Source organism: Hemicordylus capensis, chromosome 6 (genome assembly GCF_027244095.1).
Source record: "Hemicordylus capensis ecotype Gifberg chromosome 6, rHemCap1.1.pri, whole genome shotgun sequence".
NCBI lineage: Eukaryota > Metazoa > Chordata > Lepidosauria > Squamata > Cordylidae > Hemicordylus > Hemicordylus capensis.
Genome location: NC_069662.1, coordinates 132,693,218 through 132,708,482, shown reverse-complemented (window position 1 = coordinate 132,708,482; position 15,265 = coordinate 132,693,218). Strand labels below are relative to the sequence as shown.

The window sequence follows — 15,265 nt, the reverse complement described above, 5'->3', positions numbered from 1 at the left end:
TTCTTGACTGCTAGATCATTTACTGTTGGTGGTCGATCCTAAAAGGCAGAAGCTATCCACCACTTCAGTGTCTTCATTATCAATTCTGAGGCTGGTTGCTGTACCCGTTATCATTAGTTTAGTCTTCTTTACATTTAGTCGTAGTCCAATTTTTTCACTGTGCTCCTTGACTTTCATTACTAGAGTTTGCAGATCATCCGCATTCTCAGCTATCACAGTGGTATCATCAGTGTAGCGCAGGTTATTGATGTTTTCCCTCCAACTTTAAAACCACACTCATCTTCTTCCACTCCAGCTTCTCTCAGTATACGTTCAGCATATAAGTTGAATAAATAAGGATAAAGTATACAGCCTTGTCTTAACGCCTTTTCCAATCTGGAACCAGTCTGTTTCACCATGTTCTGTCTGGACTGTGGCTTCCTGTCTTGTGTATAGGTCTGTCATGAGAACAATGAGACGTTCTAGGACACCCATTCCACAATTTGACATGGTCGATGCAATTGAAGGCTTTTCTGTAGTCAATAAAGCACATATTGACTTATTTTTGGTATTCTTTGGCTCTCTCAATTATCCAGCATGCATCAGCAATGATGTCTCCTGTTCCTCGGCCTTTTCTGCAACCAGCTTGAACATCCGGCATTTCTCTTTCCAAGAGGTCAAATTTCTAGATATACTGAATGACTGTGCCCTAGAACAAATTGGTCATGGAACCAACCAGAGAGAAGGTGACCTTGGACTTAATCCTGAGTGGCACCCAGGACCTGGTGCGTTATGTCAGTGTCATCGACCCCTTAGGGAACAGTGACCATAGTGTGATCAAATTCAGCATACATGTGGGGAAAGAATCACTAAGCGAGTCTTAACACAGACACTTCGAATTTCAGAAGAGGAAATTTCTTCAAAATGAGGAGTATGGTGAAAAGAAAATTGAAAGGGAAAATCACTTCGCTCCAGAATGCATGGAGTTTACTCAGAACCACAATACTAGAAGCCCAGTTAGAATGTATACCCAAAAGGAGGAAGGGTACCACTACATCCAGGAGGATGCCAGCATGGCTAACAGGTAAAGTCAAGGAAGCCATAAAGGAAAAGAAGACTTCCTTCTGAAACTGGAAGGCCGGCCCAAATGAAGAGAATAGAAAGGAACACGAACTCTGGCAAAAGAAATGCAAGGTGACAATAAGGGAGGCGAAAAGAGCGTTTGAGGAGCATTTAGCTAAAAGCATCAAGGGGGATAACAAAAACTTCTTTAAATACATCAGAAGCAGGAAACCTGCCAGGGAGGTGGTTGGACCGTTAGACAATGAAAGAGTGAAAGGGACTGTTAAGGAGGATATAGAGGTTGCAGAGTGTTGGAGGGTGTAATTTACCCATGATGGGTTTTGTGATTAATTAGTAGAGCACTATGGAAGCTACCCACTCTAGTTACAGAGTAGAATGCAGAGTTTAGTTGTTGCAGCTATTTAGAGAAGATTCATGGAGATTCTTGTAGAATCAAATACTAAGTAGATTTATTGGTGAAGTACACATTGGATAGGAAAGACCTAATCCTAATCTATAGGCTACATACTGAATAGGGAGGCAGGAAGAGAAAAGTTTCCATCTACTCTCTAGGAAGAAAGGAAGGAATTCTGACTCTCACAGGAAATGCCTGAGGAGTCCTATCAGCTGTCATAGAGTAGAGATAAAGCAGGGACAGGTAAGGAGACCCTCACTCACTTTCTCTACTCCCAATGCCCCTAGTGGTCATTAGGATAGTTGGTACAAAAGGTCAATGCACTAGAAATCCATCTCTAACACAGAGAAGCTAAATGAGTTCTTTGCATCTGTCTTCACGGCAATGTCTTCACTGAGCATATATGCCTGTTCCTGAGCCAGGCTTTTTGGGGACAGAGGCTAAAGAACTGAGTCAGAGGTGATGTTCTAAACTGTCTAGAAAAAGAAAAAAAAAAACTAGCAAATCACCAGGCAAGATGGCATCCATCCAAGAGTCCTTAAGGAACTCAAATGTGAAATTGCCGGCCTCCTTGCAAAAATATATAACTTATCCCTACAGTCAGGCTCTGTACCAGAGGACTGAAAAATAGCAAATGTAACACTGATTTTCAAAAAGGGATCCAGGGGCGATCCAGGAAATTACAGGCCAGTTAGCTTAACATCTGTTCCAGGCAAATTGATGGAAAGCATTATCAAGGATAAAATTGTGAAGCACAAGGAAGAACAGGCCCTGCTGGGGGAGAACCAGCATGACTTCTGCAAAGGTAAATCTTGCCTCACAAACCTTTTGGAGTTATTTGAGAGTGTCAACCGGTGTGTGGATAAAGGTAATCCAGTTGACATAGTATACCTGGACTTCCAAAAAGCTTTTGAAAAAGTTCCTCATCAAAGACTCTTGAAAAAACTTAGCAGTCATGGGATGAGGGGACAAGTACATGTGTGGATTGGTAACTGGTTGAAGGACATTAAACAAAGGGTAGGTATAAATGAAGAGTTTTCACAATTGAAGTAAGTAAGAAGTGGGGGTCCCCCAGGGATCTGTACTCGGACTGGTGCTTTTTAATTTATTATTTATTTATTTTATCGAACATATTTTTATACCGCCCAAAACGCAAGTTCTCTGGGCGGTTTACAAGAAAATAAAAACAACCAATAAAAAAATCAAAACATTTCAACAATTAAAATGTAAAAAGTTAAAACTATTAAAACAGTATCTAATTAAAAGCCTGGGTGAACAAATGCATCTTGACTGCTCTTTTAAAAGTTGTAAGAGATGGGGAGGCTCTTATTTCAGCAGGAAGTGTGTTCCAAAGCCTCGGGGCAGCAATGGAGAAGCCCCATACCTGAGTAGCCACCAGACGAGCCTGTGGCAACTGCAGACGAACCTCTCCAGATTATCTCAATGGGCAGTGTGGTTCATAGCAAAGAAGACGTTCTCTTAAATACCCAGGGCCCAAGCTGTTTAGGGCTTTATAGGTTATAACCAAAACCTTGTACTTTGCCCGGAAACTTATCAGCAGCCAGTATAGATCTTTTAAGATAGGAGTGATATGGTCTCTCCAAGATGACCCAGAGACCAACCTGGCTGCTGCATTCTGGACTAATTGCAGTTTCCGGATTACATACAAAGGCAGCCCCACATAAAGCGCATTGAAGTAGTCAAGTCTGGAGGTGACCAGCAGATGTACTACTGTTCTGAGGTCTTTTAACTCAAGAAATAGATGCAGCTGGCATATCAGCCGAAACTGATAAAAGGCACCTCTGGCCACTGCCTCAACCTGGGACACCAGGGAGAGTTTTGTGTCCAGAAGCACCCCCAGACTGTGTACCTGTTCCTTCTGGGGAAGTGTGACCCCATCCAGAACAGGCAGATCAAAATTATCTCCTGAGTTCCGACCCCACACAATAAATACTTCCGTCTTATCTGGATTCAGTCTCAGCTTGTTACCTCTCATCCAGCCGATCACTGCCTCCAGGTAGGCATTTAGGGAGGTTATGCCTTCTCCTGATGATGCTGACATGGAGAAATAGATTTGGATGTCATCAGAATACTAATAACACCCTGCACCAAATCTCCTGATGATCTCTTCCAATGATTTCATGTAGATGTTAAACAACATCGGAGACAATATGGAGCCCTGAGGGACACCATACTGAAGTTCAGTTTTGGAAGAACAACAGTCCCCGAGAGTCACCATTTGGAATTTGCCTGAGAGGTAAGAGTGGAACCACTGTAAAGCAGTGCCTCCCACCCTCAACCCACTCAGACACTCCAGAAGGATACTATGGTTGATAGTATCAAAAGCCGACGAGAGGTCCAAAAGGACCAACAGAGTCACACTTCTTCTGTCAATTCCCAATTGGAGGTCATCTATCAGGCCGACCAAGGCAGTCTCCACCCTATAGCCCATTCCAAACCCGGTCTGAAATGGGTCTAGATACAGAGGCGTATCTAGGATGGAGCAGCCAGGGCATGTGCACTGGGCACCACTTGGGGGGAGCCACTGCCATGCTGCTTTCCACCCCCTCCCCAATTTTCAATTTAAAAAAAAAAATCATAATTTTTTTTAACCTGTAGCTCCTTCGGGGGGCTTCCTAAAGGCCGCTGGGGGCCCTGCAAAGGTTTCTCCTCCTGCCACCATCCTCTTAGATTACTGCAGCAGCCCGTCCCAGCCTACAAAGATCAACGTGGCGGCCATTTTGGAGGTCTTTATACAGAGCTCTATCTTTATCTGCATATTTGTCAAGCAATCTGATTATAAGGTTTGTGGGATTTCATACTTGGAAAGTGCCCACCTTTAACTTGTGTGGTGCTTAAAAAAAAAAAAACCTGTTGTAAGAATGCACACCCAGAAATGTTGCATTTGCAGTGTATTGTCATCCCTGTGTTGTGCAGTTTTACCATACTGATAAATGGCTTGTCTTTTGAAATAAGCGGTTAACGTGCTACAAATTATTCCCTTCAAATTAGCTGAGTTGTACTCGGGTTTTTATTGCCTGTGCACCCCAAGTAGATTTGCTCAAGTTTGTTGACGTTCAGCAAGGACACTATGGCAACATGATGTGCAGAAGCTTCAAGCATCGGAATTCTAAAAGTGACTGTTGATAAAAGAGAGTCAGATGGCTCAAAGAGAAGACATGGGAGAAAAAGGTAATGGCAAGAACAAACAAAACAGAGATGGCTCCCTTTCACTACATACCACAATCATACCCTTAAACGCCATGTTAATTAATCTGGAATAATAATAATAAGGAATTATTATTATTACATTTATATCCCGCTCTTTCTCCAAGGAGCCCAGAGCGGTGTACTACATACTTAAGTTTTTCCTCACAACAACCCTGTGAAATAGGTTAGGCTGAGAGAGAAGTGACTGGCCCAGAATCACTCAGCAAGTATCATGGCTGAATGGGGATTTGAACTCGGGTCTCTCTGGTTCTAGTCCAGCACTCTAACCACTACACCACACTGGCTCCCATATGGTGGGATTATCCCCCTGACAAACACATATAAAATTTGTCTTTTGATCATGCCAAATCAGATCTTCACAATTTGTGACATACCAAGCAGGTCCTGCCCAGCCAATGACTGTTCAAAAACTACATTCACCAAATGCTTGACATATTGCCTGTTTTTGCTCCCTACCTGCAACTGCAGAAATGGGATTGATAAGCAGCTGACAGAAAACCATGTATGGCCGATGGGGCTGTGCTTAGCTTGGTGGATCACAGGTTGTATAGATCTGTGCTAGGCAGAAGCCAGAACTGGCTTGTGGAGAAGGTAATGCAACTAATATTTTCCTATTCTCTCATCCTTGACATCTGAAATGGAAGAAAGGAAGGATGTGGGTGAAGGTGTTCTGCAGGCCCCTGCCATGGGAAGAACAAGAGCAAGAATTGACCTGAAGAACTATATCTAGTCTCCATTCTTCCTCATCCAGTGGTGGCATCATCCTGGATGATGGGCTAAGGCTGTTTCACTGGATATTAGAATCTATGCATAAATATATACATTTGACACTTAATTATTCTGAGTGTATGACAAGTTGGTTAAAAGATATTAATACAAATATGATAAATATTAAGGAATAACTAATCTACAATCAGTAATCTTGCATGTGTCTTCCAAGAGAGCTTACCTCCAAGACCCTGGAAAGAGTGATTAAGGAGATCTGGAGGACATTTTCAGGGGTTGGGGGAGTTAAAAAGATAGGTCCTTATATCTGTATAACACTGCATATGTTCTTCTGTTCTGTTTGCATGGATGTAGTTATGTTCACCATTCCAAAATTCCAGTCCTATAAAAATTATAATCTCAAAGACGCAGTCAATCAGTTTCTATAAAGAAGACTTCATAGCTTGGAGTCAGTGGGGTATAATAAAAGTAAAGTATGCCGTCGAGTTAATGTCGACTCCTGGTGGGTATATGTTGCCATAACATATGACATACTACTTATGTTTTGACTGCTTTATGTTTGACTGACTTCCACGGCACGGCTGCACAACTTTGGCCCTCCAGCTGTTTTTGGACTACAATTCCCATCATCTCCAGTCACAGTGACCCATATAGTCAGGGATGATGAGAGTTGTAGTCCTACATCTGAAACTTGTTGGAAGTGTTGACTCAGTGTGTGGCAGCTGTGCAAAAGGCCAATTCCATGCTAGGGATCACTCAGAAGGGGATTGAAATAAAATGCTAATAGCATAATGCCCTTATAAAAATCTATGGTGTGGTCACATTTGGAGTACTGCTTACAGTTCTGGTCACCATATCTTAAGAATCAATCAATCAATTATCTTTATTACGGTCTAAGACCAGCATAAGACGGAACAGTAAGGCATGATTCATAATAATAAAAGCAAGTTATGGAGCCATAAAACTATACTACTTTAAAATTGCTACTCTAATACTATAAGACTACCGTATTTTATGGACTATAAGACTCACTTTTTTCCTCGAAAAATATCTGCCAAAATTCAGGAGCGTCTTATATGTTTTAACAGTTTAATATGTTAAAACTCTGAAAAACTGGATTAAAATTAAGGTGCGTCTTATAGTCTGTAGCGTCCTATAGTCCGTAAAATACGGTATATTATAACACTATAAAACTGCTACACCTTAGAAAAGAGGGCAGCTGTGAAATCATTAAAACCTTTTATAAGCAGCTATATTTAAAGAATTATGAGCATAAAATATATAAAACTCAAAAAGCAGTGGCTAAAATGGAGTATGTAAAATAAATTAGCTAAATGGGAGTAGCTTAACAAGAACAGAACTGGAAAAGGTGCAGAAGAGGGCAACCAAGATTATCAGGGACCTAGAGCACCTTCAAGGCAAGGCTATAGAATCTGGAGCTTTTGGAAAAGACGTGACTATGGGGAGACATGATAAAATTATGTATGGAGTAGAGAGAGTGGGCAGAGATAAACTTTTCTCCCTCTCTCACAACACTAGAACCAGGGGTCATCCCATGAAACTGAAGGCCTAGAAATTTAGGACCAGCAAAAGGAAGTTCTTTTTCACACACCACATAATTAATCTATGGAATTCTCTGTCACAGGATGTGGTGATGGCCACTAGCCTGGATGGCTTTAAAAGAGGCTTAGACAAATTCCTAGAGCACCTTTCTTATGAGGCAAGGCTACAACACCTGGGGCTATTTAGTTTAGAAAAAAAGATGACTGCGGGGAGACATGATAGAGGTCTATAAAATCATGCATGGTGTGGAGAAAGTGGATAGAGAGAAATTCTTCTCCCTCTCACATAACACTAGTAACAGGGGTCATCCCATGAAATTGATTGCCGGGAAATTTAGGACCAGCAAATGGAAGTATTTTTTCACACAAAGCATAATCAACTTGTGGTTGCAATGGTAAGTATTTATCATCACAATAATTTACTTGCACACAGATCAGGATGATTTGCTTTATTTTAACTACTGATTATTTTTCATTGTATTTTCATTCAAAGTTCTTTATTTGTATCTCTGCTCTTTTTGTGGGTGAATTTAGAGCTGATGAAAAATATTGGATTGGCAACCTTGGATTCTGAATCCCTTTACTTGTCCACAGAACAGGTACTCTTTAGCACCACTGTTTTTGGCCATCGTTTCATTTGCACTGTGATGCTAGAAACATCATTCTGCAAATGCCCCATTGAGATATCACATTTATGCTTACTTAGAAGTACATTATATTGAATTAAGTGAGATTCACTTCTGAAGAAACATGAACAAGATTTAGCTGTAACCTTAGTACATTTGTGGGCCCCAAATTAAACTCTTACATTCCCCCCACCCCCATACTCCATCTTCAGTTGCTCTTCTGAACAGGTCGCTTAACAAACAAGCAGATAATAATTGGCCAAACACAAATTATGGCCCCTCTCTGCAACCTTCAGAAAACTATGGCTAAGGAGCCCAGATCTTCTGACCTCTCACATCTTCCATTCGAGCACTGGAACTGCGGGGTGTGTGTGTGCGTGCATGCACACGTGCACAGAGGTGCTCAGGGGCATAGCTAGGAAAGAGGGGGCCATGTTCGCCCTTCTCCCCAGCAGCCCCCTTGGAGTGAGGGAGATAATGAGCTGAGGGGCCGAGTTCTTTGGACCCATCCGCTTAATTATAGCTATACCCCTGCTGGAGGCACTCTTACCCCTGGACTTCCAGGCCAAAGTCCAGGGCCTCCAGACCCCCTGCCTCCGCCCCACATCCTCTTCCTTCTGTCCCAGGTGGTGCGGTTGCTGTGGGCCAAGCAGCACTGTGACTTGCGCTGGCCACGGAGTGTGACCTCTGCTTGAGACAGAGTGGGGAGTGGGGGAAAGAAATATGTGGGTTGGGGATATGTTGTGTGTTGAAATGTTTCTGCTAATGCCTATTTGCATAAATATACCTGTTTTATATTCTTAGTGAGTTCAGTTGCTGTTTGGCAGCATATGTAAAAAATAATAATACTGCATGTGTCACACAGTGTGTGTCTGTGTAGGGGGATGATGCTTAACTTGGGGGGGGGCTGGACCCCAAAGACCTTTTGGTCCAGGCTCCAAAAAATTACCGTGTGTGTGTGTGTGTGTGTGTGTGTGTGAACAGTAGCTTATTCCAACTGCGAGAGGAGACCAAGCCATTTGGGCACCTGCCTGAGGGGAAACAAACTCCACCTTGACCACCTGCTTCGCATGAATGGCTCTCGGGTGCTCCGGCCACCACCTCCCTTTGGGGGGCCCCGCAGAAAAGGACTCCCTGATTGGCGTCCTGCTCCCACCCCTAAGGAGTGACAGGTTCCGCGCGGGGAGTCCGCGTCCAGCCGGGCCCGCTCAGGCCTGCAAGCCCGCCGGGCAGCCAGGAGAGGGCAGCAGGGGCCCGCTCGGGGCTCCGCTCTTTCCCTGCCCGCTCGGCGGCTCCCGAGTCCTGCTGCTCTTCCGCGCCGCCGCCGCCGCCGCTCTCACGAGCAACATCCGCCGAGCGAGCGACGGAGCAAACAGGCGGGAGCTAAGATGCCGCTGGGCCTGAAGCCGACGTGCAGCGTGTGCCGCACGACCTCCTCGTCCATGTGGAAGAAGGGAGGCCAGGGCGAGATCCTCTGCAACAACTGCACGGGCCGCCCGGGCCCGCCCGGCGCGGGGGGAGCCGCCTACGCCACCACCTCGGCGGCCTCGCAGCATAGCAACGGCGGCGGCGGGAGCGGCGGCGGAGGAGGAGGTGGCGGCGGGGGGAAGCAGGTGAGGCGGGTTCCCGGCGGCCGCCCCCGCCCCTGCCCAGACGAGAGCCCTCCCCGCGGCGCTTCCTCCTTGGGGCTTAGCTCTGCTGTGTGGGCCGGAGCAGGGAGGCTGCTGGGGCTGTCAACAAGTCGGGCTCTAGTGGTAGTAGTGGAGCGCCTCCTAGTACTGTAGAGAGGCATCTGTCAGGCGGAGTGGAGACATGGCCAATGAATCAGGGCTGCGCTCCTCTAACGGAACTGGCCGCCGCGGTTCTGTGCCAGTGTATGTGGAGGAAGTCAGTCCCATTGATGGCGCTGCGGGGAAGCGTAAGGAATCCAGACCATGGCTCTGTGAGTCTGGCTCGCATGGCTCTGTGGTCTCCTGCCTAGAGAGCAGGCGGCAGCCGGTTCGAATCCCCGCTGGTATGCTTCCCAGACGATGGGAAACTCCTATATTGGGTAGCAGCGATATAGGAAGATGCTGAAAGGCATCGTCTCCTACTGCGCGGGAGGAGGCAATGGCAAACCCCTCCTGTGTTCTACCCAAGACAACCTGTGGGCGCCAGGAGTCAACACGGACTGGCACAACTTTTCTTTTCCTTTCCTTTCCTTTCCTTTCCTTTCCCATTCATTTCAGTGTGGACTTGATAGTTAGAAAATGTGCCTAGGATCGCAGCCCGGGCTTTCCAGATCCTCAGAAGAGGTCATATAACCCGCTCATTTCTCTTCGAGAAATTCGGGAGTGCAGCAGTCCTAACTGTTGGGGAGTACATCCCATTGAATTAATTGGGGTTTATTTTGTATTGCAACTTTTTGAGGGAGGTGGGAAACAGTCACGCTACTTCATTCGATATCAATATTAGCAAATTACATAGGGGTCTGTGCTCCCGTCCCTACTGATAGCATACTTTCCCCCATAAATATGCAGTGAAAGGATATAGAAAAAATAATCTTCAGCACTAGGGGTGCAAATCAAGATTAATCTGAATTCAATATGAATGAATGGATGAATGAATGCATGATCAGCAGTTTTTAATTACCACTGGCCTACATGGTAATGGGGGCAATGACTTGTTTCTTCTGGGATATTAAATTCTTAGGCTTCGTGCTTGGAAGTAAGCCCCATTGCATTGCAAGACTTACTTGTAAGTAAGCATGCATGGAATCAGGTTGGATGTACCTAAATTAATTTCTGCTATGACTTGAAATTATAATTGAGAGCTGCTGAAATTCTTTCGTCTACTATCTCCATATTTCTATTGAAACCAGTAGGGTTTACTTCTAAGTAAATGGATCTAGAATCAGGGTACACAATAAGCTGAATGATAGTTGATCCTACAGTCCCTTTGAAAAATAATATAATTATTATTCCATAATTGTGTGTATCCTTATGAGTTATGAACACTTTTTATTTTTGTACACCACAGAGTAAGCAAGAAATTCACAGGAGATCTGCTCGATTAAGGAACACAAAATACAAGTCTGCTCCTGCGGCTGAAAAGAAAGTTTCTACTAAAGGAAAAGGGCGAAGGCATATTTTTAAGTTAAAAAATGTAAGATGATGATTATGGAGTCCTGCTACTGTTTAGTGATGGCTAAATATTGATGGAGTTATTAGTGTTGAACAAACATGGGAAGGCTTGCAACTTAAGGACTGCTGCAGATACAACAATTCTTGCCTGTAACAGTTCTGTGCAGGCAAACAGCAAATGCAAATCTGTATGTCTATTTGCCTTCATATACACCACCTGTTGAATTTGAGATTTGAAAGGGCAAAGGGAAGTAGCAGTTCTTATGTGGTATGCGGTTGGTTCTTCTTATGGAGTTTTTTCAGTTCTGCTAATTTATAATTACATGTAGATCGCTGAAAGTGTGACATTAGATTTAATAGCCTTGCTTTAGAGTTAACTCGCTGTTTTAAATATTAGAAATGTTGTAATGGAATTGGACTAATATGCTAATTAGTTAGTTTAGAATAATCTTGTATTTTGCATTTTTTGTTAAAACCTTGACTTTTTAGTATGCTTCATTATTTCAGCTTCTACTTTGATTTGATTTTTTTAAAAAGGATATCAATGTAAAGAAATCATGTATTTCTTCTGGAATAAATTTTGTTTAACCCCAGTTCTACAATCCTTTCGCTCCTCTTCTAGCAGGCCCAGCCCATGGACTTTGCATAAACGCTTCATGCTGACTCTTGAATGTTATTTCATTTTTGCCATCTCTGTAAACAGGTTAGGAAAATGTTAATAGAATACAGTTAAAATTCAACATGCAGTCTATTCAGATTTTTACTAAAGACATTGCTTCGCAGTACAGTTTTAACTTTCCTTATGTGTATGTAAGGGTTGCTTCACACCTTATAGGTTAAGAGTACACTGTCATGTTTTGAATTGCATATCTGCATCTGTTCTGCAACATGTATTATTTGGCAAGCAACTGTGATTGACAGCTGCTTCCTGCCAATCTACAGTGCATATTCTTGCATTGAAATAGATGCATGTAGCCATTCTAGATGTTTTGGTATATACGTTTAAGCCATAATTTGTGGAATGGCTCTCAGGCAGTGTTTTTGAGACATATTTTCTATTGCTTCTAACTCAGTATAGGTCTTTAATATTCTATATACTACTGACTTTGAAGTACTTTCTGGTTAAAATCAATGTACAAGTTTAGATGCATTTTTATATCTCCAAAGGAAGTGAATCCTGACTAAGTCTCACTGCAGTTAATGGAATTTTAGTTGTGACTAACTTGTCTCCACTCATTTTAATGGTGTTTAGTCAAGATTCATTTTCTTTGGGTGAAGAATGACAAGGTTTTCTGGTACTGAAGATATTCATGATAGCTATCCTGATATCATATTCGTATCTAGTAATCCAAAGATTGTCCATTAATGTTTCTATCAAAATTAACCTACAAAAACAATAATATATTTTTAACAGTGATGTGTTCTTCACACAGTTGAATCATTATAACTTTTTTTTAGCCCATCAAAGCTCCAGAGTCTGTAGCCACTATAATTACAGCAGAGTCTATTTTCTATAAGGTATGGCTTTTCGATTATTTTAAATCTCACAAATTATATTAACTAGAGCTGATTTTGGAAGTATATTTTAAACAAGTAGAAATGTTTTTAAAATTTCACAAAGTTGACTCCAAATCAGTGAAGGTGTATGTACTTAGAAATAGTCAGAAATCTCACTTGTGAGAGTTATGTGCCTTCTGCTTGCTCAATGGGCTTTGTATCTACGCCTATCATAGCTCTGTAGTTCTTTCTACAATAATTGTATAGCAGAGACCATTATTGGATTGTAACCCGAACATGTGTCTTTAGTACTATTATAGTAATGCTGCATGTGCATGTATATAACTTTTTTTACATTGTTACTGAAAGTGTATCACAGCTGTTTTCTAAAGAAATACTTTCCAAAGGACAACTGACAGGTTCAGCGCTGAGTTATGGGCTGAGCACACAGTTTGTGCTCTTCAAGAGTGTAATAGTTTTTTTTGGTTCAAGATTAAAAAGCTGCTTCATCAATTTTTGTCGCATTGGATGCTGTTGCAATTAAAACATCATGCTAGCAAGATTGGCACAGGTCCAGGCTGAACTCAAAACAGCCAATTCATACTTTTGAGGGAAGGAAAACATAATTCAGTAATCAGATACTCCTGTATGTTGTGAGGGGATGTCCTTAGACAAGACAGTATTTGCCCTCAGTAAGGGGAAGATGCAGACATGGCTTTTTGTAAATAAATTTAACATCTACATTTTTTTAATTTAACATTTACATTTTTTTGTAAATGTTTTAAAGGGATAATCTGCATATATCTAAGCAGCAGCTATCAATGTATCATCTCTAATATGATGATATCAACTCTAATATCTATGTCTTTTCTAGGGAGTTTACTATCAGATTGGAGATGTTGTTTCAGTGATTGATGAGCAGGATGGTAAAACATATTATGCTCAGATTAGAGGGTTTATTCAAGACCAGTACTGTGAAAAAAGTGCAGCTTTAACTTGGCTCATTCCTACTACAGCTAGCCCCAAAGACTGTTTTGACCCTGCAACTTACATAATAGGTAAGTTCCAAGGCCTAAAATGTTAAAATTCCATTGGTCCTGAAAAGCTGTTGTATAATGTGCTACATGTGGTGTAGCCCCCACAACCATAGATTTGGTTTTAGCACTAGCTAGATGGTTATGTTATGGTGCCATGCAAGCCTGCCTCTTGTTTTTAATATTGATATAGCCATTCTAGAAATATGTTGAACAGCAGCTGCATATTGAATAGCAGCCTGTTCTTGTGCACGGTGTTGATACTGGTGTGTCTCATTGCATGTCAGGCAGTAATGCTATTGATGTCATTTTTTGAACATACACTTTCTGTGAGAAGTTTGAGGTGCACACACAAAAGAGCCTCAACACAAGTGAACCTTGTATGCCTCCTCTTCTAGAAGCCAAAAGAAACTGTGATAGAGGTGAAGGCCTTGATATCTGCAGATTCACATATCCGCAGTTGGGCAAAAGACACCCGGCCACGGTATATGTGAAAAAAGGAGTGGGAAAGTGTGTTGACCTCATGTATCCATGGGTCGGGGGTGGCCGGAAATTACGGTGGAGGTCATTTCCGGCTGCCATTTTTCATAATGGCTCCATTTAAAAGAAAAGAGAAAACTGGTGATTTTTGGCCAATTTGGGGATGTTCCAGGGCACAGCGTGATTCAGGGGAAACAGCAAAGCATGGGAGGGAGCTTCCCCCTGCTTTCCCCCCAGAATCTGGTCAATTTTGGGCAATTTTCTGACAACAGGGAACCTAACCCCTGTGATCACATAGCCCCCCGTGACTCGATATTCACAGTTTCCATATCCGTGGTTGCAGCTGGGAACGGAACCCCCATGAATATTGAGGTCCTCCTGTGTTACAATATGCTGATGGGTACTAAAATATGAATGCTTGTTACAGAGATGCAGTTTCGTGAATGCATGCTGTTTCTTGTTCTGCTGTTGCCAAGAGTAATCATTAGTATCGTGACGCAGCCTCAAGCAGAAAACCTCTTATGGAGATGTTGCTTAGCAAATGCCTTTTCAAGTCTCCCAGATGTTTCGGGCTTTGAGCCCAAATCAGCTAAATAAAATCCATTGCTAGAAGGGATGAGAAATCCCTGTTGTGCTGCTGCATTTTATGAGGGTATATCTGCTTGGCACATTGGAGACTAAGTCCACAAGTGAGGAGGATTTCACATTAGACTGATTTTCCCCATCCGTGTTTTATGGAGAAAATTCCAGGGCTAGTTTACACAGCCTGCTTCCTGCTATCTATATGAGAGTAAAGTACTTTAGCTGTGGCAAAGAGAAATCAGCCATCTGTATAAGCTATGCTTGTGGGATAAAAAACTAATTTTTCCCCTCATTCTTAAGGGCCAGAAGAAGACCTTCCAAGGAAAATTGAATACTTAGAATTTGTTTGTCATGCACCTTCAGAATATTTCAAATCTCGGTCATCTCCTTTTCCTACCATTCCTACTAGACCAGAAAAAGGCTATATCTGGACTCATGTTGGGCCTACTCCAGCAATCTCAATCAAGGAAACTGTTGCTAGCAGCTTGTAGTCTGTCTTGATAGACTCGTTTTTGTATGTATATTAAACTCACTAAGATGTTTGTATATTCAACTATACAGCTAGCCCTATGGGTAGTGTTTATTTATTATTTAAATTTCAGTGCCTTTGTCAATCAAGTTTTTCACCTTATTTGAAACTTGCTTTTCTTTCCTGTCAAAAGTAACTCTTCTCACACAAATTGTATGTTTTGTAGTTCTTTTTTGTTGCCTTATACAAGAATATACAGTAGTTGATCACCTTTGTGGAAGTGTTATTTCTATTTTCCAGTTCTTCTTTATCTAAATATGTGTTCATCTACATTCTAGTCCTAAATAAATACTGTTGTGAAGCCCATAATCTTCTAGAAAAGCAAACATTTCAACAAGCAAGCTTGTAAATGGTTGGTTGTCTACAGTGCATCAGAATTGTCTCCAGTTGCCCAAGGTAGGATGTATGCAGTGTTATGTA

The 15,265-nt window shown here is 42.3% G+C and overlaps 1 protein-coding gene across 3 annotated transcripts; it reads left to right on the top strand.

The window, feature by feature from the left end:
- The first annotated feature begins 4,574 nt into the window (after positions 1-4,574).
- GATAD1 (GATA zinc finger domain containing 1) lies at positions 4,575-15,056 on the top strand. 3 transcript variants are annotated; one of them, XM_053260877.1, is made up of 6 exons: positions 4,575-4,648; positions 7,510-7,574; positions 10,620-10,745; positions 12,182-12,241; positions 13,095-13,278; positions 14,617-15,056. In XM_053260877.1, exons 1-6 carry the CDS (start codon positions 4,618-4,620, stop codon positions 14,805-14,807), a joined length of 657 nt encoding a protein of 218 aa, XP_053116852.1. In that variant the 5' UTR covers positions 4,575-4,617; the 3' UTR covers positions 14,808-15,056. The 3 variants fall into 3 exon arrangements, with proteins under 3 accessions (XP_053116852.1, XP_053116850.1, XP_053116851.1); XM_053260875.1 differs by lacking the exons at positions 4,575-4,648; positions 7,510-7,574 and adding an exon at positions 8,812-9,214; XM_053260876.1 differs by lacking the exons at positions 4,575-4,648; positions 7,510-7,574 and adding an exon at positions 9,269-9,543.
- The last annotated feature ends 209 nt before the right edge of the window (positions 15,057-15,265 follow it).